The sequence below is a fragment of the Schistocerca cancellata genome, chromosome 8 (assembly GCF_023864275.1).
Source record: "Schistocerca cancellata isolate TAMUIC-IGC-003103 chromosome 8, iqSchCanc2.1, whole genome shotgun sequence".
Lineage (NCBI taxonomy): Eukaryota > Metazoa > Arthropoda > Insecta > Orthoptera > Acrididae > Schistocerca > Schistocerca cancellata.
This window is the reverse complement of record NC_064633.1, coordinates 476,662,783-476,688,614: the sequence shown is the minus strand read 5'-3', so window position 1 is coordinate 476,688,614 and position 25,832 is coordinate 476,662,783. Positions and strand designations below refer to the sequence as shown.

Sequence of the window (25,832 nt, the reverse complement as noted above, 5' to 3'; positions counted from 1 at the left end):
TAAACAAACAACATATCTAGTAAAATAAACCCTCACCTCAAGGTGAATGATGGGTATTGTTTACAGAAATTAAGCATAGAAAACTACACTAAATTTTGTATCTACAGTCACTCAAATTGAAACTACTGTGAACATAACCACTGTTGTAAAAGTGTCTTAAAACCATGGTAGAATAATGGTAAATAGGCTAACGATCACATTAAAAGAATCTACATCTATACCCTGCAAGCCAGTGTCTAGCAGAGGGTACCTTGCATATCACAGTCACATCCTCCTTTTCTTGCTCCAGCCACATTTGGTTAGCGGGAAGAATGATGCTGATAAGGTTCCGCGTGGGTTCAAATCTCTCTACTTCTATCTTCTTGGTCTCTTCGCAAGGTATGTAGGAGGAAGCAATATACTGGTTGATCCTTCTATGAATGTACATTCTTGGTGTTTTAACAGTAGAGCATACTGTGATGTAGAACGCCTTTCTTGCAGCATCTGCCACTAGAGCTGACTGAGCATCTCTGTGATACTTTCACTCTCACTAAATGATCCTTTATCTAAACACGCTACTCTTCTTTAGATATTCTCTATCAGTCCTATCTAACTCATACTGAGGAACAATACTCAAGCATTGGCTGAAGGAGTGTTTTGCAGGCTACTTCCTTTGATGATGGACATTTCCTGAGGATTCTACATACAAAACTTTGTCTAGCATTTGCCTTAGCTGCGATTAATTTTATGTTGTTGTTACACTTTAAATTGCTCCTCGCACCTGCTCCTCCATATTTTATGGAAGTAACTACTTCCAGTGATTGTTCTGCAGTCATGTAATCATACAATGAAGGGGCTATCTATGTTGAGGGTCAACTGCCACACTCTGCACCAAGCGTCAATGCTCTGCAGTTCTTCCTGCTTTTCAATACTATTTTCTACAGTTTTGACTTCTCTGTATGCAACAGCACAATTCATGAAAAGCATTATGGAATCTTCTCACGTGGTCCACTAGGTCATTTACATATAGTGTTTTTCTAAAAGAATGACCCAATTTTGGTCAGTAATAATTACAAAACTTAGGGCATGTTGGTGAGGAAAAGTATTGATTGAATGGGTGTGGCCTGGAGTTTCAGAAAATCGCCATTGGATGTCAATCAATGTGTCTTCTCAGTTTACAGTCAGTCAGAAGAATGATGGCATCCGCTCAACAAAAGGCATATTGTATGCTGCATTTTACAAAGAGTTAGTCAATGATTTTGATCCAGTGTGTTTGCCATCAGCATTCTGGCATTGATCTGCCTGCACACAAAAACATTCATCATTGGTATCGCCAATTTGAAGAGAGAGGATGTTTGCACAAAGGTAAAAGTCAAGGACAACCTCACACTTCAGATGATATGCAGGAAAGAATTCGGCAAACATTTGAGCGAAGTCCACAGAAGTTTACTCATCACACAATTAGAGTACTGGCAATGCCTCATACAACTGTCAGGCGAGTGTTAAGGCATCGTTTGATCTATAAACCATACAGGCTAAAATTAGTGTAAGCTCTTCGGGTTAGTGTTAATAAAAGGAAACAGGTTGACTTCAGCAATGCTCTGCTAGAGAACATTTAAGATGATACCATAGTTAATTTCCAGTGATGAAGCAACATTTCACGTTAGCAGTAAAGTAAACTGACATAATGTGGACTCTAGAACCCTCCTGACATAACTAAGAACGAAAGACACTCATCTAAAGATGGAAAAGTGTGCAATCCTTTTTTGAGGAAAACACAGCAACTAGAATGCAGGGGGAATTTAAAGCAGACTGAGGTGACAGTGAGAATTGGATCAAGGAGGGAGGCATGCCAGGGTAATCCATGCAGTTGAGTGAACTGCTATGTCAAGGTGGCTTAGAGATAATGCACCTGCCTAGTAAGCAGGAGACCGGGGGTTCAATCCCAGGACTTTGTACAAATTTTCACTTTCCGCTTCAGAATACATATATAAAACTATCTTCAAATGCTGCAGAACTGGCTTTTATCCACAACTGCAGGAGAACTCCGATGACTTCATTTTCCAACAGGATGGAGCTCAACCACACTGGCACAATAACATACATCATTTTTTCAATGACACACTGTCTCAATACTGGATAGGGCAGATGGGATCCTAAGACACTGCCCTGCATTCTTGGCCTCCAAGATCACCAGACATGATCTCATGCAATTATTTATTTATTTATTTTGGTGCATATGTCAAGGGAGGAGTGTTTATCTCCCCTTTAGCCTCGTGACACAGAATAGGCGAAGAACAGAGTAACAGCTGCCATAACTTCTGTAAAAGCAGATACACTGCATAAAGTTTATGACAAATTTAGCTATAGTCTAGATGCTGTTCATGCTGCTGCTGCTGGTCGACACACAAAGCATTTGTAATACCAAAGCTAAAACTTCAAGATTTTTTGAGTATTTAGCAATTTACCTCATGTTTGTAGTATGTTTTTATCAATAAATATTGAGTTTTGAAATCTAGTTACACTTTTCAAAACACCCTATCTATTGTGAAAAGTAGAAGTCCTATAACTGTTCCCTAGGCACACCAGAAGTCATTTTTATGGCTAAAGACTTCAATCTGTTCAGAATAATATGCAGTATTCTGTTTTCCAGACACTTTTCAACCCATCCACAGTTCATCTGACATTTCATATGCTCAAATTTTGTTCATTAAGTGGCAGTGCGGAATTGTATCAAACACCTTCTAGAGTCAAGGATCATGGCATCTACTTGCTTGCCTGTATTCTGGGTCTCATGGACAAACACGGAGAACTGGGTTTCACACGATTGTTGTTTCCAGAACCCAAGGTTATTCCTAGAGAGGAGATTTTTGGTCTCAAAAAAATGTCATAATGTGTGAACATAAAACATGTTCCAAAATCCTAAAAAAGACCTATATCAGAGATGTAGATCTACAGTTTTGTGCATCTGTTCAATGATCCTTCTTGAAAAGAGCGATGACCTGTACTTTTTAAAATCATCATCAGGAACGTTTCATAACTTCAAAGACCTGTGGTACACTGCTGTTAGCAGAAAGGCAGATTCTTTCCCATACTCTGTGAAGAATCGAAATGGTATCCCATCAGGTTCGGGGCATTCCTTCTGTTGAGCAATTCCAGCTGCTTTTCTATCCATTGGGCACTTATTTTGAGACCTGTCATTTTGTTCTTTATGTGACAATTTAAAGGAGGAACTACAGTACAATTTTTCTCTGTGAAATATTTTTGGAAAAAGACGTTTAGCATTTTGGCCTTTCTGTATCATCCTCCGTTTCAATGCCATACCGTCACAGAGTGTTTGGACAAATAGCTTCAATCTGTTTACCAATTTAACGTAAGACAACAATTTCTTTGTATTTTCTGCCAAGCCAGTAGAGAGAATTTTACTTTTGAATTCATTGAACGCTTGATGTCTACCCCTAATTACATTAACTTTGGATTCATTTAGTTTTTGTATGTCTGTGAGGCTCTGGCTACACTTAAATTTGCAATGGCACTCTCTTTGCTTTTACAGCAGCTTTCTAACATGGTTGTCACACCACAGTGGGTCTTTTCCATCACTTGCAATTTTGCCAGACACATACCTGGATGAAGCATATTGTATGATATTCTTGAAATTTTGTCCATTGATGCTTAGCATTGCCAGTGCAAAAGACAAAATTTTTGTGTTGACCTGTCAGGTAATCTGAAATTTGTCATCTGTTGATCTTCCTACCTTTCTTTGTACTCCTATTTACTGCTGTATTCAGAGATGCTATAATGGCCTCATGATAGCTAGAACAATATCACTCAACTCTTTGTCCCTACTACCTTTCCCCATCACTTGAGTCTCCCAGTCTATAGCTGACAATTTAAAATCTCCACCTAAATCTGCAACAAGACAGGGATATGTCCATGAAATATTCTTCAAATTTCCACTCAGATGTTCCACCACTACTGCTGGTAAGGCAAGGGGGTCTATAAAAGCACCAGATGACCTGTAACACTTTTCTTCACCCAAATTATTTCACATTCTGTATCTTTGCTAATGTCACTTGATATTATCATACTTTTTATTGCGATAAACACACCTCCATCATTGGGATTTAACCTATCTTTGGGAGACACTCCTTTGGGAGTTTGGAATTTCATTGCTATTGAAATTTGGTTTCAAGCAGCTTTCGGGGAAGTGTTACCATTTATAAGTGAGACTAGTTCCTGGACCTCTCTATATATGTTCCTGCAGTGAAGTGCTACATATCAACATTTTTTCTCCAATCTCTTATCACGAATACTACCCTGTCTAGACTATGAACATGTCTTTTTGGGCCTTTGGAGGAATTTCTCTATCCTACAGAACCCCTACCCTGGTAGCTGCTTCCTGAGTGTAGTGCATGCCTGACCTATTAAGGGTAGTCCTACATTTCTTCACCCCGAAGTGAAGGTCGGAAATCCACATTGTACATCATCACAGAACTGCCCAAGCCTCTAATTTAGGCCTTCCACATGGGTCCATACCAGAGGACTGCGATTGGTTCTGGGAATGATCTACAAAACAATAGCTCTGTTTCCACCCCGTAAGTGACGATAGCTGTCTTCACTAGGTGTCATTCCTGCCAACGTGAGCCGTGATTTGCAGCCAGGTGCACCAAGTAAGCTCAACAGCTGCCAGCAAAGCCTCCTCCATATCTCGGACAAGATGTCCTGCGAAGCAAACACAGTGGATACTGCTGTTCTTTTCCAACATGCACAGTATTTCTCTTAGGGTCTCCATCACATGCCTAACACTGGACCTCCTAATGACAGGCAATCCCACTCTCTGCACTTGCCTGCATTTCTCAGGAAGATTGACCACAGTCCCAACAGGCAAGGTATCCCATGCTGGCTTGTACATACTTTCAGCAGAGGGCAATACCTCATCCATGCAGCTGATATCAATTTTTGCCTTCTGCCCCGAGATTCGCAATTCCATCACCATCTGCAAATCATCAACAGACAAGTGTGACTATAGGCTCCAGAGGTGTCAATATCATTCACTTCAGATGCCCCAATGCCACTGCCGCTCAGGGCAGTAGCATAAAGCTTGTCAACCACGGCCAACACAGCTTCCAGCTGTTTAAGGACTGTGGCCAATTCCCCCTTGCATTCACACACATCATTTGCAGTCCCTAACCATCTACGAGGGTGTGCTGAAAAGTAATGTCTCTGAATATTTTATGTGAAAACTATTAACATACTTTAAATAAAAACATCTTTATTCTTCACACCCACATATTTGCAGCCACCTGCCACTAAGGGCTCCGAATTGCAGTGTATGACATGGCACTGTGTAACCTAACTATGTTTGTGGGTGAGAAGCCATTTCAAATTCGAAGAGTTTATCCATACATGGAATACTATCTCTTTCAGCATGACAATGCCAGATTGCACATGAGTGCTGTGACATCTGTAGCAATCCAATGCCTTGGGTTCACTGTTGTCGAGCATCCTCCATACAGTGCCAACTTTGCTCCATCTGATTTTCAACTGTTTCCAAAACATAAAGAATACCTTTGAGGACTTCAATTTGATGGTGGTGAAGTGGTGCAAACAGAAGTGAGGTTGTGGCTCCATCAAAAAAGTCAAACATTCTTCAATGGCAATGTCAACAAACTTGTCTCTTACTGGAAGAAATGTTTTCATCACCTTGGTGACTATGTTGGAGAAATAAATATGTAGACATGAAGAATAAAGATGTAGAAGCTTTAAAAGTTTTCACATACAAAATTCGGAAGCTTTGCTTTGCAGCACACCCTCTTATACCAAATGTTTGTCCGTATCACAAGTAATATAACACTAACACAAAAGTTGATGGTTGCATTCTATGTTCTGCTGCTGGCCTATCTAGTCAGTCAATGCTACCCAATGAAGAAGCCTCATACAGAGATATGCATCGAAAATTAGGAGGAAAAAATTAAAAAATAAACAAATAAAAAACTTAAAGTGGTAAACACTAGTCTACTAATTCACAGAATAAAATACACATGTGGAATTTACTTCTTCACAGAAGCATGGGAAAAACAAGAGACTAAATTAGATTACTATGTATTATACAAACTGCTACATCTACAGGCACATCCTCTCAGATCCACGACTGCTGTTACACTGGCTGTTCAGGCACTGTATCCAATGGTCATATGATCCCAACTGACTTAGCCACTGTGGATATCTGCTACCTATAGTTTTAAAAAGGAAACAAGATTACTGTTTAAAATCCTATTGATGATGAGGGCAAAAGGAACTGAGTAAATCTTGAATTGGAGAATGATGGGGAAGTTAATCAACCACATACTTCCAAAGAAACCATTCCAGCAATTGCCTTACATAATTTAGGGGAAAAAATAGAAAACATAAATCTCGATGGCCAGACAGTGATTTGAACCAATAACCTCTAGTAAAGTACGAGTCCAGTGTTTTGTAGTGTGCCTTGCTCAATCTCTAGTATTTTAGAAAACAGGTCAATATTTCACAGAATCTTCTTATTTCTACCAAAGTTGTCTCACTGATCTACATACACAGACTGAAGTGATAAGTGAAAATTTGCACCAAGGACAAGATTCACATTCAGGTCTCCCGCTCCCTATGCAGATGTGCTAACCACTACGCCACCCTTGCACGTGGATTTGCACATCTGGGTAGATGATCCTAGCATACCTCCCTCCTCAATCCAAATTCCCCTTCACAGCTGAGCCCACTTGGTAATCCTGCTAAACTCAAACAGCATTGCAGAAACTCCTCAATTGCATTGGAATAGCACCTCAGTATCAAATGAAACATGATTCAGTATAGTTGGAGAGTATCTGCAATGCTATTTGAACTTAGGAGAAATACTAAGTAGGCTGAAGCCTGAATAGGACTAAGAACTGAGGAAGGAGGCATGCTAGGGTAATCCGTGCTGTAGTGCAAAGCCACTGTGCCAGTGTGGTGTGGCGGTTAGCACATCTGCTTAGTGAACAGGAGACCCGGGTATCAATCCTGGCCTTGGTACAAATTTTTATTCGTTGCTTCAGTCTGCATATATGCATCATAGATGTTTGGGACTTGAAAAGGTCTATCAAACCATGTACTTTCATTTGATTTGTCTCACTGTCTGCTGAAATAGAGCAAGCTCAAGAACTCAAGCACCCTGGAGCTACATACAGAGATACTGAGAAAGTCATCACAGAAGAACTGCCCTAAGTGTTATTGTGGAGTCTCGAAGGACATGGAGACCCTAATCATGTTATTGCCTCCAGTTCAAGGTGATATTTGCACAATAAAGGTGTTTGTCACAGGGACTTGACAAACTGATAACTCAACAGGACACAGGGCTTGAAGATACTAGGAAAACTAAATGTCATTCAAGATAATGCAGGATTGATTTTAGAGAAGAATTTTAATTGATTGGTATGCGCCACCTTTTTGCATAATAAAAGAGGTCATGTGAAGCATGCAGCAACTCCTGCTGTCACACCTTCACAAGAGATCTTATTGAGAAGCCGAGAAAGTTCTGGTAATAAGTAAAGTCATGTAGCAGATCGAAAGCATCTAACTAGTCACTTATTGACCAATCAGGTGGTGCAAAATCCACTTTTCTCACACAATATTTTATGAGCCATGGAGATTCCATACACTCACGTTTCTGAAAAGCATCTGACCGGTGCCCCTCTGCAGATTTCACGAGGGCCAAGGATACAAATTATGTCCCCAGCTATGACAGGGACTTGATACAGCTGATCATATTCTCTGTACATGGAAATGGAACACCGTTTAAGGATAGTACAGAGAAGGCAAATTGTCAACTTTAGTTAACTGAGAAAATTTTAGGAAAGTATAGCTTATCTCTCAAGGAGACTATATACAGAACACTAGCACAACCCAGTCTTGAGTACTTCTTGCAGAAACTCATAGGTGTGCTGCTACATTTGTTACCAGTGTGTTATGGAGATGCTCCATAACCTCAAATAGGAATCTACGGAGAAAGATGGCCACCTTTTCGCAAAACAATATTGAAAAAAATTAAAGAACTGGCATTAGAAGCTGACTGCCGATGATTATACTGCCACCAATGTACATTTTGCTTAAGTACCACCAAGATAAGAGAAATTATGTAGGCACATAGCCAGTCACTTTTGCCTCGCTTTATTTGTGAGTGGAACAGGAAAGGAGAGGGGTAGTAGTGATACAAGATACCCATTGCCATGCACCATATTGTGGCTTGTGGAGTATGTACATAGATGATGATGGAGAAGAATACATGCCAATGATTTTCGTGTCTTGCAGCGAATAAGTGGAGACAATGATTTTGTTGTAGATGTTGCAAAGGATGTTCAAGAGGCTATTGAGGATGTTGAATGTGTTGTAAATTTTGGGGATAATGAAGATGTACAGATGCATTTATTTCTGAAGGGCGCATATTTGTCACCACGTCTGACAGTGCTGTTCCCTCAGAATGCCATATGTATGACATCTGTACAATGTTTAGTTCTTGTGCAATAAATAATTAAAAGTGTTCCTGGACTTTATGTTCACCCTGTATTTGATCAGTGAAATATACATAGCATTTTCTGTTGAAAGCCTTTCTGAAAGCCACATGCATATTATTAGTATTTCATTTTTATAAATATGTGAAGCCACTCTTGAACACATTACTTTTTCAAGAATTTTGGGTAAAACTGTCAGAAGTGATACTGGGCAGTAGTTGTTAGCATCAGACCTACCTCCTGTTTATGCAATGGTATAAGAATAGCATACTTCAGTCCATCTGGGAAAATACTCTCAGTGAGCTACTACTTGTGTAGCGGAGAGTCCAGCTTATCTCTTGGGAACAAGCTTTTAGTACCCTGCAGGAAATGCCACCAATTCCATGTGAGCTTATACTTTTGAGTGAATTTATTATTTTCCTAATTTCAGTTGGAGAGATGGGTTCAATTTCAATTTTATCAAATTGTTTAGGCATTGCCTCTTCCATATACAGCCGTGCATTTTCTAATGAAAATGCTGGATCCTATTTTATCTGTTACACTTAAAAAGTGATTATTTAAAAATATTTTCTACCTCTGACTTTCTGATAATAAACTTTACATTGAGTTTGATAGAAATACAGTCTTTCTGTGCTGTTGTTTGCTCTGTATCACTTTGAACAATATTAAAAATTGTTTTATCATCAGAGGTGCTAATCTCTGACATAATGCACCTACATCTGGGATTTTTTAATAAGTTTTATTAATAGAGTGCAATAGTTTTTATAATGATTGGCTGTTTCTGGATCATTACTCCTCCAAGCAACAAAATTCATTTCCCTCTAGTAAGCTATGACTTTTTAGATGGTTTATTACAATTTTGTTTCACTGTTTTCTTAGGGAAACTATTTTCAAATACACTCACAAAGATATCATGCAATAGGTTAAATTTTACATTAACATCAGGTTCCCTGTACACCTCATCCCAGTCTAACTGCTGTGGGCTTTCCCTAAAATTTGCGGTTGTTAAGTCGTTACCTGAACGCACTATTTTGGAGGTCTATTTTGCATTACTGTATGTAGCTGTGCATCAAGATCAGATTCACTATTCTTAACAGGAAAAGTTTGTATTTGGTTAAATTTATCTTGGTCTGTAACAACATTATCTATCAGCACATTGCTTCCCTGCACTACCCAAGTACGATAAACAGTAAAGGACATCAAACTGAAAGAACCAAGTAACACTTCAAAATCATTCCTTCTGTCAGACTCTTTCAAAAAATCTACATTGAAATCACCACAAACAATCTGCTTCCTGCTTTCTGACAGAGAGCACTACAAAGAATCCAATTTTTTCAAATAGTTGAAAATTTGCTAATGACGACCTATAGACAGCTTCACTTATAGAAGTACCATTATTTAGCTGAAGCTCACAGGAACATGCTTCTATATGTCGCCCTACACAAAACTTTTTAGTTTTTAAATTTTTCAAACTATGATAAACTTCAACATATATGGAAACTACTCCTCTCTCTAAAGAGTGTCTACTTACATGTGGTGAAAACTTTTATCCTCCCATGTTTACCTTTTCTATATCTGTGACTATATGACGTTCAAACAGGCACAGTACATCTTTCCACCCTCAGTTTCTAAAGTTTCTAAGTGAACAAGTAGTTCATCTACTCTGTTTTTTAATCCTTTGATAGTCTTATGCAATATAACAACATTATTTTTCACTATATTTGTGCAACAATCTTATGATATTTTAGTATCTCTAGAACCTGCCTGCCTGAGGTTTTCATTAAGCTTAATTTCATTTTGTTCACCTACCTATCGGAAGTTATGGTATGGCAGAAAAAGGTCAGTTCAATAATTCATGATGCTGTAATTGCAAATTATACTTCTGTTTTTCACACTGCAAAGCTGCTTGATGCAACTGATGAAGATTTTTGTAACACCAACATCAATTGTCCTTCAAGTTCATGTACCACAATGAAGGTGGAATTTCCCATTAAAAAGAAGGAATATTTTACTGTCTAGCACAGACTGCAACATCTATTTGTGATACTGATGTTATAATACCTGAATTGGGCTGCTGATGCACAACTATTACTTTGAATTTATGTACAACTCTATAAACACGATACTGCTGACACAGCAGTCTTAGAAGCTAAATGGCACAATGATTTTCTGACTTCTTTCCAAAGCTGTTCCAAAATAATCTAGTTTGTTCTAAGACAAAACAGCAATGCCACCAGCCAGTGTCCAAAAAAGGGGATGGAGCATATGAAACAAATGGAATGTACCTCACCAGTATGAGTTCCTATGCATTACTTGGCACGCAGCACCTGAAACACCTACTCATTCTTTAGTTATTACTTGCAAATTCCCCACACTTAAGCAAGTATTTCATAACTGTTAAATGTAATCAATATCAATAAGCAATACATAAATGGTTCTAAGTTTGTGGCCTCAGAATAATTGACCACAAAATTAATGGGATATGGATTAATTTGTTATTATCTGATAATGTTAGGCAGATATGTAATTAAATGTCCATTCCTCAATGTATTATTGTGTGGCTACATATTGTTGCTTTGAAAATTAATTCATTTTTATTATTTTCATTAACTAAACTCTGTTTGAAATCCATTTATTCCTTGCAGACAGTAACTCAATTAACAGGAAAACAAGTTGGCATGGTGAGCAGTTAACATAAAAATGCTACAGACAGAATTCATTAGTGTATATCTACCTAGCTATGCACATCATCTCATTGTTTCAGTTATGATTTTTCTGTGTTACTTGTTTTATTTCACCACTGCATATCAATGTTGTGTTGATGCTGTCATCTTATTTGAGAGACAAATATGAAATAATTTTTGTTCTTACTTTGGCAAGAAAGAGTTGCAGTAGTGAAGGTAGAAAGTACTTTATGATGCAGAAATCAACATGGCCCCATACAAGTTAACAGTCGAAATGAATTCAGCAATGGAAAGTCAGGATGCATTAAGCTGGACAGCAAGTTCATGGGAGTAAACAAACAAACACAGCAACATGTCACAGATGCATAAGTCAACCTATAATTCCAACAGAAAACTACACAATGATACAGCTGTCTGTAACATCAGGAGAACATGCAGATCTATAGAACACTAGGGCAGAAGCTAACAGGCAATTAGGGCCACAAGAATTTGCAGTTTTCAGAGAAATGAAAAAGATTTTGCAAAGATTTGAAAAAATATCCATGAAGAAACAAATGTTTGTGCAACAGAATCACCCAATGTAAGAAGCAATAAACAATGCATGTCAGGGTATCATATATTAGGTAACCAAAGTGTGGAAAGCCAGCAAAAGGAAAGTGACCATATCTCAGCAACAGAATGAAGATAAGCCCGAGCGAGATTCAGAGAAATATCACCACAAGTGTAGGTCAAGTTGACAAGGCCTCTGCACAGATTACTGATGTGCAAGATCAGGTGATAAGGCACATACAACAGGAGACCGCTGTGATAAACAAGATAACAGGAAAGAAGTAACAGTAACACTGTAAACACACATATCCTTCTAGCTGCACTAACAATGGACAGTCTATTGCAGATATAGGGGTGCACATCTAATGTACAAAATATGAAATATTCGGCCAGTTTACTGACTACACAACCTAGAACCATCACCTAATGTAGCATCCTGTCTCTGGTCAGTCACAATATTATCATTATAACGTACCCCATTGATGTTCCTCTAGTTGGTGGATTTAATCCTTTCATGTTCTGTTAACTGCAAATGCTGCACTCAAGTATGTTTATTTTTGTAATTAATAAATGTAAAAAACATCAATCAAGTTCACAATGAGGAGCAAAATAAAATCAAACACTACAAATCTGTATTGCTCTCAGATGTCCATCTGGGGCCAGCCATTGCTGTTACATCATATTTCAACAGTGTATCTTGCCTTTGTGTTCAGGTGGTAACTGCAGAATGAACATCTTTATTACATTGGGTTGGGTTGGGCTGTTTGGGGGAAGAGACCAAACAGCCAGGTCATCGGTCTCATCGGATTAGGTAAGGACAGGGAAGGAAGTCGGCCGTGCCCTTTCAAAGGAACCATCCCGGCATTTGCCTGGAGCGATTTAGGGAAATCACGGAAAACCTAAATCAGGATGGCCGGACGTGGGATCGAACCGTCGTCCTCCCGAATGCGAGTCCAGTGTGCTAACCACTGCGCCACCTCGCTCGGTTTTTATTACATTGTGCCTCTTTTATAGTCTTATTGCTCCCCACCCCTTCTCTCACTACCTAGTCACATGACTTGTCAGATGGAGTAGTGGGAGGACACGATCCTGAATGCTGGCTGTGAAATCCAGTCGCTTGGTGTTTCTTTATTGAAGAGTAAAGGCACTGTCTCTACTGATCAGGCTGTTGGCTAGTTGTATTTCAACCACCCCCTTTAAAACACAATTAAAAAATGACAAGGTTTGTATTAGCATTGGAATCTTTTTGATTAGGCACATGATTATCTGGTAGGACTTTTCAGCTAACAACACACAACTTAGTTAACCTGTTGATTTAATATTCAAGACATTTTTAATATTCGATTGGTCACATCTAACTGGTAATGCACAGTAATAAAAGGTTTCAACTGCAGATAGATAAAATCAGTATCATAAGACTACTGGAAGAAGAGGGTAGAAATAGCTTAAAAAAACATTTCAGTAGTTACATTATTCTTGTAACTCATATTTTCCCTGTCATATTTTCCTAATTGCCATAAATCTGATGGCATGATTCTTTCTCATTAGAAATTGTGCTCTTTAAGGAAACATCTGGGAAATTTATAGTTCAAAGTTTAATATCTCGATATCTTCTCTGTCCATAACTTTTATTTTTAAATCATTTTAATGTAAGTATTACTGATGTGTAGGAATAAACCGACACTGTATATGATTCAAAAGGATACTCATCTGGAGGTCGCACATCCACAACAACAACTTTTGATTTTGAAAATTTGTTTTGCTTTATGTCCATTAGCTCTAATAAATTGGCTGCACTTATACGAGGACAGAACTCTTTCTGCAGCTCAGATAATGGAATTGGGCTCATCTCCTGCAACAAATTAAGCAGTTTAATTTAGTTAGTTATTTGTATGTTCCACGGATCACAATTGTGATAGCTTGCAGTGATATGGAATGATTCAGTTTTACACATATAGTAAATCTTCTCAGTGGAAAATAAGGATGGCAACATGGGTGCTGATCATTTACATGATTTCTTAAGGCTTTTTCCCCAGTGTGGAACTGAGGGTAAGTTATCTCTTTAGTAGTTACATGGAATATCATTATACAACATGAAAGTTATAGTGATTATGACTATATACTCTATTTTATTTATATTTGCATAGTGCATGGCTAATGTCATGGCTGCAAGCAATTGACACAAATTATTTACAGAAGAATAGAAATATTGGTATAAGCTGGCCTCAGGAAAGATCAGTCTGGGTTCTGGAGAAATGTACGAACACACAATGCTACGACTGATCTTAGAAGATACAATGAAGTAAGATAAACCTGTATTTACAACATCTATAACTTTCAACAATGTTGATTGGAATACTCTCTTTGAAATTTTGAAGGTAACACAGGTAAAATACAGGGAGCAAAGGGTTACAAACAACTTTTACAAAAAACTAACAGAAGTTGTGAGAATTGAAGGGCATCAAAGGAAAGCAGTGATTGAGAAGCAAGTGATTGGGGTTGTTTGGGGGAAGAGACCAAACAGCGAGGAAGTCGGCCATGCCCTTTCAAAGGATCCATCCCAGCATTTGCCTGGAGTGATTTAGGGAAATCACAGAAAACCTAAATCAGGATGGCCGGACGTGGGATTGAATCGTCGTCGTCTTGAATGCGAGTCCAGTGTGCTAACCACTGCGCTACCTCGCTCGGTGAGAAGCAAGTGAGTGACAATTTGTAGTCTATTGCCTACAATATTCAATCTGTTCATTGAGCATGCAGTGAAGGAAACACAAAAAAAATTTGGAGAATGAATTAAAGTTTGGGGAGAAGAAATAAAATCTTTATGGTTTGCTGATGGCATTGTACATCTGTCAGAAGGAGCAAAGGACTTTGAAGTGCATGTGAATGGAATGGGCAGTGTCTTGAAGGATGGTTTAGTATCTACAAAGGCGTGACAACGCCACTTCACTACACGTACAATGTGGATACTTCATGGGTTGACAGTGGCTCGATAATATCCAAACACAATCCCTTAAGAGAGAAATGAACACAGTGTGATCTATGCGATGCAAAGTGTCAAACCCATGTAGACACGAGCATGGGAAGAACCCAGAATGAGGCTGGTGCAGAGGACCAATGGCTAAGCCTCAGCACAACACATGACACAATACGGTGAGGACCGGGCCTGTCGAAATCCAAGTTAGCACTGGTCTGCCCAGCCTACTGTTGCCTGTGGGTAAACACCTGTACCAGCAGGTCTGTCCATACTGTGTGTTGTGTGTGCCCTCCACGGCAGGTTTCTGCACTATCCCACTGTGCTGGGTAGCCACCTCTTCTGTCTCCATCGTGATGTCCGCTGGTGGGGACACTAAAGAAGGATATAAGATGAACATCAAAAAAGTGCAACAAGGTGAAACAATGCAGTTGAATTAAATTGAACTGAATGAGGTGATGCTGAGGGAATTAGATTAGGAAATGAGACACTGAAAGTAAAGTTTTGCTGTTTGGGATACAAAGTAGCTGATGATGGTCACAGTAGGGAGTATGTAAAATGTAAAGTGGCAATGGCAAGAAAAGTATTTCTAAAGGGGAGAAATTTCAAAATCAAATACAAATTTCAGTTTAGGAAATCTTTCTGAAGGTATCTGTCTGGAATATGAAACTGAAAACAAACAACAACAATTCAGACAAAAAGAGAACAGAAGCTTTTGAAATGTGGAGCTACAAAAGAATGCTGAAGGTAAGATGGGTAGATCATGTAACTAATGATGAAGTACTCAATGGAGATGGGGAGAAAAGATATTTGCAGCATACTTGACTAACCGAAGAGATTTGTTAGGACATGTACTGAGACATCAAGGAACCATCAGTTAGTATTGGAGTGAAGTGTGGGGGTTAAAATTATAGAGGGAGACCAAGTGACAAATGTGGTAACTAGGTTCAAATAGATGTAGGTTGCATTCACTATTAGGAGATGAAGCAGTTTGCGCGGGATAAAATAGCATTGAGAGCTGAATCTAACCAGTCTTCCGATTGAAGATACAACAACAGCATATTCACATGTCTAACACACAATCAGATGCACCATGGTATTATCAGTTCAACTCCTTAACTAATAAAAATAATACAAATGCTAAGTTTATGTGCAGAATTATTGGTATCTCTGAACTATAATGAGTATTCCTTACAGTATGTGCAGACCTTAAGTCATTTTATGAGCAACTAAGAAATTCACTCTAATTCAGATTTAATATGCTTGACAGGTTTGGTATTCCTATCTTCAGCTCAGCATGCGTAACAATAAGAGACATTGATTTGGGCAATTCTATGAAGCAAGATGGGTGAATTTCCATTATGTGCAGTGTCACCAAACAGAACACCGGTATGGCATGATTATCAGATTTTGTCACTAGTTTTCTAGTATACTCAACATTACACGAGAATGAGTTCAAGACTTGGTAGTCAAAGGTAATAGAAAAACTTTCTGATACCACACAATCCATGCATATGAGAATGTACAAGGAAAGTGTAAATTGGAAAGTCTGTGGATAGCAGTTTTAAAGAATCCAGAAAGTAAGAGGCTTCAGTAACACTAAAATTTCTGGGTAATAAGATGGTGCTGTGAGACTGATTACGTTTTTAGTGAAAAGCTTAAATCTGGGCATTATGGAGTGGCTCATCACATAGAAATCCCTATGTAGGCTACCAGGAATGTGTGCTTCATAGCTAAGAAATATTTCCTACTATCCAATTGACTAGATATATTCATAGTTCTGTGTCACAATTTCGAAACACCTACCTAGTGATCTGCTATCTAGTATTGCCAACTTTGATTATGCTCATTTTCTCACACCTCTTCCCTCCAGTATAACCTCTTATTTTCTGGTACTACATGAAAATGAATGTATTTTGATGCAGTTAATACAAACAATAAGAAACTATTAAGAGTACCAATTTCACTTATAGTGTGCATCATATGTGATGTTACAAAAGAATAGCTTTATGTGCCATCTGTAAAAGAAGTTGTAAGAAAGATTGTAAAATTATTCTCAGTTTTTCTTACCAGATCAGGGTTCACATTTGTTTCAGTTTTTACTGGCAACTCGTGCTGTCTGTAGGTAACACTACGGGGCGTGTTGCAATACATCTCAATTGAATCATTAACACAACGTTCCATGTCTATTTCTGAAAATATGTAATCAGTGTCATGAGTCACTCAATTGGATGTTTTTAGAATTGACAAATATGGTGAGCAAGAATCAAAAATAACAAACCAAGAATGATGTATACTTCCTACTGAATTAAGATAAATTATGTTTCTGCATACAGAAGTCATGCACAAAAAAATTACATGCTTTCTTATATTTACTCTGTACCTGGTAAGTCAGAGAACAACAGAATACATTCATTGAAGCCTGAAGTTAGTAATGTATCTCTCAGTTGCTTCAATATTGCTAAGCCCACAAAAAGTGGAAAAGAAGCATCTCCAAGCAGCAGTTTGTCCCAGAGGTGAAGGATTTTGTGCAATGGAAATACATCTGTAGGAAATCAAACAAAAACATTGTATCATTTTATAAACTATTTTTTTTATTACTATCATAAGATATAAGGCCACTTACGTGAAAACATTGTGAGAAACCATGGTATTGCAAATAATTCAGGTATGAATGATATACCAGCAAGATGATTTGCAAGTTCAGGATCGTGGAATGCTATTAGATGGAAAAATTTTGCAAGATATTCCTGTATTACTGCTGAATTATCTTTCAGAAAGAAATTGTGCAGATATTTTGGTATAAATGCTGAGAGACAAGCATAAGCTTGAGCTGCAAAAGTTAAAAATATCTATGTTATATCAAACAATGGAAACTCCAGACTAGAATATCAAGAAAAACTCCAGGCTAGAATATAAAGAACGTAACAAAAGATAGATTGCTACTTACCGTAAAGACAACACATTAATGTGCTGAAAGGCACAATCAAAAGACACTTATATATAAGCTTACAGTCACAGCCACAACCTTATATCACACACTTTATGGTCTAAAACAGTCTAATTTTCTATAAATAAATTAATATTTGTTCATTAACTGAAACAAATCTATGACTCACAATGTAGCTATCAAAAAGTTAAAATTACCTTCATTATTAAAATTGAGATACAAGAAAGGTGCACAAAGAGAATCCAATCCCTGCCAATAGACATACTGTGGGTGACTTACCACCCAAGCTTTCAATATACGCTTGAATTTCTTATGACCCTCCGTTGAGGACAGGAGTTCATCATACTGGTGGCAGCGTGGAATATCCACTTCGATCTGTGAAATTGAGTGTACCAGCTAGATATTGCACTGTTATGAGGTGTACACATTCACAAAAAGACAGAGATTTGAGAAGATGATACAAGACCTTGTTCATTAGCTAACTACCTATGTACATTAAACTAAGTTTAATCTGAGGAATGTATAGTAAGCAAAATGTGCTATATGAAAACAAAATCTAAAATGATTATCATCATATTTTTAATGATGAACATACCTGTCTGTCTGTATGTGTAGGCGTTTCCTTATCAATTGCTGTGTAACGGCCCTGAATATCACCTACGACTTCCAACACAGCAGCCCACATATCACCACGGAACAGAGGTGGAATATCTTTGCGAGCTTCCTTAATAAGCGCAGCTTTCTTATATGGGTACCCCTGTCATGTGACACTTTATGTACTACAATATGTAAAAACACACAAATACTGCGGTAAATACATTATTAAATCACTAAAAATATCACTCACTTCAAGTAACCTATCACACAAAAGTATCCGATGAAGCTGGTACTCTGTGTCTCGTTCTCGGATAACAAGTGGTAAATTGGCAGCATCTGGCTGTGGATCTTCACCAATAATGTCAGACCTACAAAACATGTAGAAGAGTATTTTTATTGTGCAATAAAGTGATTACCTGGTTGTCTGGAAAGTAATAGCTCCCTGACCCATGCATAATTTTTTTTGTGTAATAAACACAGAACAATTACACAGCAATCACTTAATTTGGTGTTCCGTATTAAAGCTATAATCTGCAAAGTAAGTATCAGTATCCCATAACAAGCATCATTTGTTTACTATAAACTGGAGCTACACTTAGAATGCACCAAACTCCAACACACTTACTCTACAGAGAAATTAAGTTCGCAGTAACAGTAAGCTAACATCTGCAGTGACAGTAATAGTGTCATTAGTTGGAATATTGTGTTTCTGCAAAGCGTTGGATTAATGGAAGAGAGACGGAATATACAAGGTGTTTGTTTGCATTGTCGTAAGTTTGCTTGGTCGGTGCAAAAGCACCACAGAAATGTTCAACAAATTTCAATGGGAGACACTACAGTAAAGTCAACACATGTCATGTAAAACTTTACTCTCATTATTCCAAGAGCTCACACAAGATGAGAGAGAGATTACTTCCTCCCACTTAAATCATGCTCAATAATTACAAAGGAAGTTAGAGAAATTCAGACATATACAAAAGATATCAACAATGCTGCATAATTTGTGAATGGAACAGGAAGGAGAAAAAAATATTTTTATACACTTTGTACCCTTCATGACATTATATGGCTACTTGTAGAGTAAGGATATGGATGTGGATGTGGATATGGATATGTCCACATAAAAAAAGTGTGGCATGCCTAAGATCAAATACACACAATTTTCCTGACAGCTACTCAATAACTAACTCTTCACATAACATCATCAATTCCATGCAATCTGGTAAAAAAAAAAAAGCTTCTGCAACAAACCATACAAATGTTCGCTTGGTTCCTCCTTTCATGCTGTATGACCGGCCCCAACTGAACAGCCCTTTCAGGAAGATTAGCTGCTTTGGGCAGCTACACTGTTCAACACGGGTTTGTATCCTGTTGATACACTGGCAAGTGGGACTTCACAAGGCATAGCCTACATCTCAATAGGAAATGGAAGGGTAAATTGGCTGGGACGATGGCAAAATCTTTGAGTGAGTGAGAGGGGTGGGGAGGGGTCACTGAAACTCATGGGTACCACTGTTTCAGGCTAATATCAGTGTCTAATGATTCAATGAATGAAATTAAGCATAATGAGAAGCTCAGACAGGCAGATACTAGAGATGTTCAAATATCCTGAGATTCTCAAAAAAGTATGTGAAAAACAATGTCTGTATATCACAAGATTCTCCTAAAGGCAAAGTGAAAAATAATATTGGTATATTGCATAAGAATATCACAGGATTAAAAAGCAGAGTTTATGAGCTTCTTGTTTGTTTAGAAGTTTTAGAAACTAAGGGTGGAAATAATGTACTATGCCTGTCTGAACATCATATAGTTACAGATATGGAAAAGGTAAATGTGGGTGGATATAAGTTTTCAGCACATGTAAGTAGATACTCTTTAGAGAGAGGAGAAGTTGCCATGTATGTTGAAATCTATCATAGTTTGAACATTTTAGAAACTAAAAAGTTTTATATAGAGCAACATACAGAAGCATCCACCTGTGGGCTTCAGCTAAATAATGGTACTTTTATAATTGCAGCTGTGTATAAGTCCCCATTGGCAAATTTTCAGCTCTTTCAAAAAATTGGATTCTTCATAGTGCTATCTGTCAGAAAGAAGGAAGCAGATTATTGTTTGTAGGGATTTCGGTGTAGATTTTTTGAAAGAGTCTGACCTTGAAGTATTATTTGGTTCTTTCAATTTGAAGTCAGTTAGTGCTTATCCTATTTGGGTAGAGCAGAAAAGCAATGCATAGATAGATAATTTTATTATAGACCAAGATAAATTTTAAGAAATGAAAACCTTCCCTGTTAAGAATGGTCTTTCTGATCACGGTGCACAGCTTCATAAAGTAATGCAAAAAAGTCCTCCGGACTAGTGTGTTCAGTTAACAATTTAACAACTACAAATTTTAGGGAAAGTCCACATCAGTTAGACGGAAATTTAAAATTTAACCTGTTTCATGATACCTTTGTGAGTATATGAAAAAAAAAAAGTTTCCCCAAGAAAACATTGAAACAAAACTGTAATAAACCATCTAAAAAGATGTGGCTTACTGAAGGGAAATGTATCTTGTAGTTAGAAGGAGTAATGAACCACAAACAGTCAATCATTACAAAAACTACTGCATTGTATTAATAAAACTTATTAAAAAGTCCAGAAGTACATGCATTACATCTGAGATTAACACCTCTGATAATAAAATTAAAACAGTTTTGAATATTGTTCAAAGTGATACAGAGCAAACAACAACACAGGAAGACTTAATTATTATAAACAGAAAATTTCAGAATGAGATTTTCACTCTGCAGCGGAGTGTGCTCTGATATGAAACTTCCTGGCAGATTAAAACTGTGTGCCCGACCGAGACTCGAACTCGGGACCTTTGCCTTTCCCAGGCAAGTGCTCTACCATCTGAGCTACCGAAGCACGACTCACGCCCGGTCCTCACAGCTTTACTTCTGCCAGTATCTCGTCTCCTACCTTCCAAACTTTACAGAAGCTCTCCTGCGAACCTTGCAGAGAGCAAAGGTCCCGAGTTCGAGTCTCAGTCAGGCACACAGTTTTAATCTGCCAGGAAGTTTCAGAAAGTTTCACTTTCTAGAATAGTTCAGTGAACTTTGCAAATCCCTTTTCGCATTAAATTGCTCTTCTACAAAACAGTACCAATAATTCTGCTACTGCCCAATTACAGAACTGGTGGCTACATAAACTTACTTCACTGCCAATTGTATCTTTGTCCCTTTCAGTTTTTCTGTCTTTTACATTAATATCTAAAATTGAAGAGCTCAGTATTCTAACAATTTGTAATCATGTAATGTGTACATCTATAAATAGGTGTGACACAAAATCCAGTCTGTCTGTCAGGAGTTAGCACTCATTATGCAAACAATCTGTGTTTCACCATGTACTTTTCAGGCATGTCTGTGTCAGCTAGTCAAAACTGAACATATATGTGTGAATATTTGTCAGTCAGTCATAAACTTGTAGTTATATTGGGAAGTTGTTATGCTTGTTATCTGTGTTGCCACTTGAAAAATACACATCTATAGGTGATGTAACAGTGAAATGCTGATGTGTGACATATCAGCTGTCCTAATGACCTACTACAAGTGCAATGAACGAAAGAAGTGAATTTGACTGTGTTGTGATATTAAATTATTACTTACTTTAAATTACTATTGGATAGCTAATGAAGATTTTTGAAAGTGAACTTCCACAAGACTCTGCAACAAGTCGGTAACTTTTAGGTGGGAGGGGCATTGGGGAGGGAGGGTGGGAGGGAGAGGGAGAGGGAAAGTGTGTGTGTGTGTGTGTGTGTGTGTGTGTGTGTGTGTGTGTGTGTGTGTGTGTGTGTGTGTGTGTGAGAGAGAGAGAGAGAGAGAGAGAGAGAGAGAGAGAGAGAGAGAAAAATACCAATACATGTGTAACAAATGCCTTTTTCTTTCATAAACAATGTAAAGCAGTTTTTTTCTTTTACAATATCTATTTGTCAAATGACTCTGGTAAACATGGAAGCATACTCACTTTACTTCAATTAGAGGGTAGTATGAAGTTGGTGGTACATGTGCCAGTCTCTGAACAAGTGTGTCCAAAGGCAGTGGAACAACACGTAAATCCAGCATTGAAGTTCGATCTCTGATCTGTCCAAACACCGTGCCTTCCAGTATCACCAGACTGCCATAGAGATAAATACGCAATTACTTAAATGAATAAATAAATTAAACATTGCACTTTTACTTGTACATGGTACGAAATAGTGAACATTTCACTTCTATTTTAATATATTTTGTTTCTTCTCTCGTGTTACAGTTCCTGTGCAACTGACAGTCGAAATTTGCCATATTAAAGAGACAATCTACGAGCAAAGCTGAGGGACCTAAAGTATTACAGACAATTTCACTCAGATTAACTGACTGAGATGTGTGTCCTGGTGTTCCTAATTGCAAATCAAATATTTTTTTTATTTGACCGTTTTAGTCAACCTGTTTCCTTCTCACTACTTCTGTACCAAAATATATTCAGGAGAAAATATTCAAAGAAAGTCTAAAACTAGCTAAATGTGTTATTGCATGTTTGACAAGAACACACATACAATTTATTGTGCAACCAGAGGTGAGCATATGTCGAGCAAATATTACACAAAATACTTGGCATGTACAAACAATATGAGACAAAACTTAATTTCCATGCATATATTTCAACATATATTTACATCTTCATGACTACTTTGCAATTCACATTTACGTGCCTGGCAAAGGGTTCATCGAACCACCTTCACACCATTTAACTATTGTTCCACTCTAACTGTGTGCGGGAAAAATCAACTATGATGTTTGTTCAGGCAAGGGAGCAAGAGCTTGAATTTACTGGATCTGTATGCAAATTTTTACATTTTTGAAACACATTTGCTATCACCAGAAAAGAAATTACTGTCACTTTAGACTTGTTTTCTCTTCAGTGTATTTCAATTATTAAATTATGTCAAACAACCCAAATAAAGTAACTTTTAGTTCAACATAATAAAAAAAGAAAAGTAAATAGATGTAATTGCTGTATTGATGTATTTGTATCTCATCAAACCTACCATGCACACATGCTTCAAATTTGAGTGTACAACTAAAAGTTGATGTGTTAGATGACACTGCGTGTTGCCAAACACACATTGTGGTAGTACAGAGACATACTCACATGTGTCTTTCTCATGTTCAGTTCAGGAAGGGAATAATAAAGGAAGTGCCCAACAACGATAAAACATAGTAGATGCTGTCCATTGTCCTATACCTGTCATACATGTAACAAGGTGGCCTGTAATTCTGCAACACTTCTATCAATGAGTGCTCAAGAGTTCAGTAAAATTCTGAAAGAAGACTACAGTGAGCAGTTATATGTGGGTGCTTGGAACCACAGAAGGACATCCACTTACTAACAGCTCAAACAGAAGCAAATGGAGAAGAGATGCAACACAAATTTATAAAAGAAAAGAAAAAGAAAAAAGCAGTTGATTAAGTCTTCTGGTTTATCAAAAATTCTTACATAAGAAGCAAGATGACAATCAGGGATAGCAAAAAGTGAAGGCAAAGTATATGGTACTTAAAGAATGGTACTGAAACTCTTTGGGAGAAACACAGAAAGTATCAAAGAATTCAAAAGTAACAGTTAAGAAAGTTACTTTCGAACTCCTGAATTACATCGTCTCTCACCAGCTAAAATCTGGACTTATTATTCCTTCCCGATATAATTTGTACACCTTAAACTTGCTTTTTCCTGACTTTTATGTTTCTTTTTCTCCTTGTGAAGAAATCCCAAAAGCAAGAGATGTTACAAATTTCAGCTACTTATTTTATTCTTGTGTAATTGCTCCAGTCATTCTTGCTTTAGTGATTGCCATTTGGATGCAATGCCAATGTCATAAACCTGGTGAATTCTCTCTGTTTACACCTTTAAAAAAGTTATGTAAGTTTACTTATCCAAAAAATAAAAATAGGATGTGAAATACCTTGGAAGTGATAGAATTGGAGGTTTTGTACGTATAAGACCCTGCTTTCGCAGTTCTGCCTGTACATCACCGCCTGCCAGTCTCCACAAATGGTACAGCTCTTTTAGGGGCCTTTCCAGCAGAGGGTGTGGTCTAGATTGTGGAACAGATTCCGTAACAGATTTCTGTTCAATATTTTTAAGGTACGGATGGCACATCAGTTGACGAGGCATTGGCCGTTGACTTGTGTATATATTCAGGCATTTGGACAGAAGGTCTAGAAAATCAGCGGGCACTGTCTGGAATAAAGAGCATATGTTTACACATATCCATCAGTACCTAATCTCAATATTTATGTTCATTTCTATACTACAAAAACATATCATTAGCAGTGGGAACTATTTTACAGTCCAAGTTTTGACTAAAGAAAAAAAAATTAAAAACTAAACAAACTTGATGTAAATTATAAACAATAAATCTCACGAATCAGGAAACTACTTGTATTGGTCCATGCAGAGTTTGCAGTATTAGGCACTGATGATGATGAGTTGGGTTGAGGGGACGCTTGACATCATGGTCATCAGCGCCCTGATGAAAAGTCAACATGTCATCTCATGGGTGGGGACAAAGGCTGTCACCACATGCAGAGCAGTTCATAACATACTAAAGTCTGCTGCCCTTCCCCACCAGTTTAGGGATGAGGCCTGATAGTTCACAAAATTTCACCACTCTGTTAACACTGGTATCGGTATCTGCGAGGACGGTGGGGAGATCTCCAGTGAGACCAAGGGCTGCCCTATTAGGCACTGAGCAGTTGTGACAAGTACTGTGGTATCAGTGTCACCTTTCAAAATTTTATGAACAACAACTACACAGCATTACTGAGATGGGACATAAGTATTGTTTTAATATTTGCCATTTGTTATTGCTATAACAATAACAGTTGAGAAACTGACCACACACTTTGTTCTCAGTGAGCGTTTAAATAAGCAGAACTGTGAAAAAAATGGAAACTTCACAAAGTTCTTCGTTTAACAATTTTTCACAATTTTTGTTAAGGTCTAACTCAACAACAAGACCCAAATCATTTCCTTCAGCTTTTGGAAATCAATCAAATTAAAAAAAAAAAAAAACTCTTTATAACTGGTTTGTAGAATTCCTCTGCGAGAAGCTCGATCAAAATTGGTTGCTGTTCCAAACAACATTCTCATGGCATTTGTCAGAGCCATCAGACTGCCACAGAGTGTAGTGTGATTCATCACTACATATCCCTGATTTCCTGTCATCCACTGTTCAGTGGATGACAGTGACTTTACACCACCTTAAGTGTCACTTAGCAATGGCTACAAAAATATGTGGTTTATCAGGAGCTACGTCACCACTGTACCCCATTCTTTTTAACTCCTTACAAGTGTCAGTCATTGTGCTACCTGGACTGCTGCTAAACGGAATTCACTTGAAATCCCTTCCACTTATTTCTGTAATACTCCACTTATCAGTCACTATATGAGGTCTGTCTGGTTTTGGTTTAGCTGTGGTTGTTCCTATGCGTTTCTACTTCACCATCACATTAGCAATGGACAGAGGTGAACAGCTTTGAGAGGGTCTAAATCTCCCTGATGGACCT

The 25,832-nt window shown here is 37.8% G+C and overlaps 1 protein-coding gene across 3 annotated transcripts in view; it reads right to left on the bottom strand.

Moving 5' to 3' along the window:
- LOC126094934 (TBC domain-containing protein kinase-like protein) overlaps positions 1–25,832 on the bottom strand; it is a 69,673-nt gene that overhangs the window by 9,551 nt on the left and 34,290 nt on the right. For all 3 annotated transcript variants that reach the window (XM_049909581.1, XM_049909582.1, XM_049909580.1), the window contains 9 exons: positions 24,227–24,504; positions 22,255–22,404; positions 18,500–18,617; positions 18,248–18,409; positions 17,850–18,027; positions 17,329–17,535; positions 17,086–17,247; positions 16,773–16,894; positions 13,438–13,583 (listed from right to left, as the gene is read on the bottom strand). In XM_049909581.1, the coding sequence (XP_049765538.1) occupies positions 13,438–13,583; positions 16,773–16,894; positions 17,086–17,247; positions 17,329–17,535; positions 17,850–18,027; positions 18,248–18,409; positions 18,500–18,617; positions 22,255–22,404; positions 24,227–24,504 (1,523 nt within the window). The remainder of the gene's footprint in view (positions 1–13,437; positions 13,584–16,772; positions 16,895–17,085; positions 17,248–17,328; positions 17,536–17,849; positions 18,028–18,247; positions 18,410–18,499; positions 18,618–22,254; positions 22,405–24,226; positions 24,505–25,832) is intronic.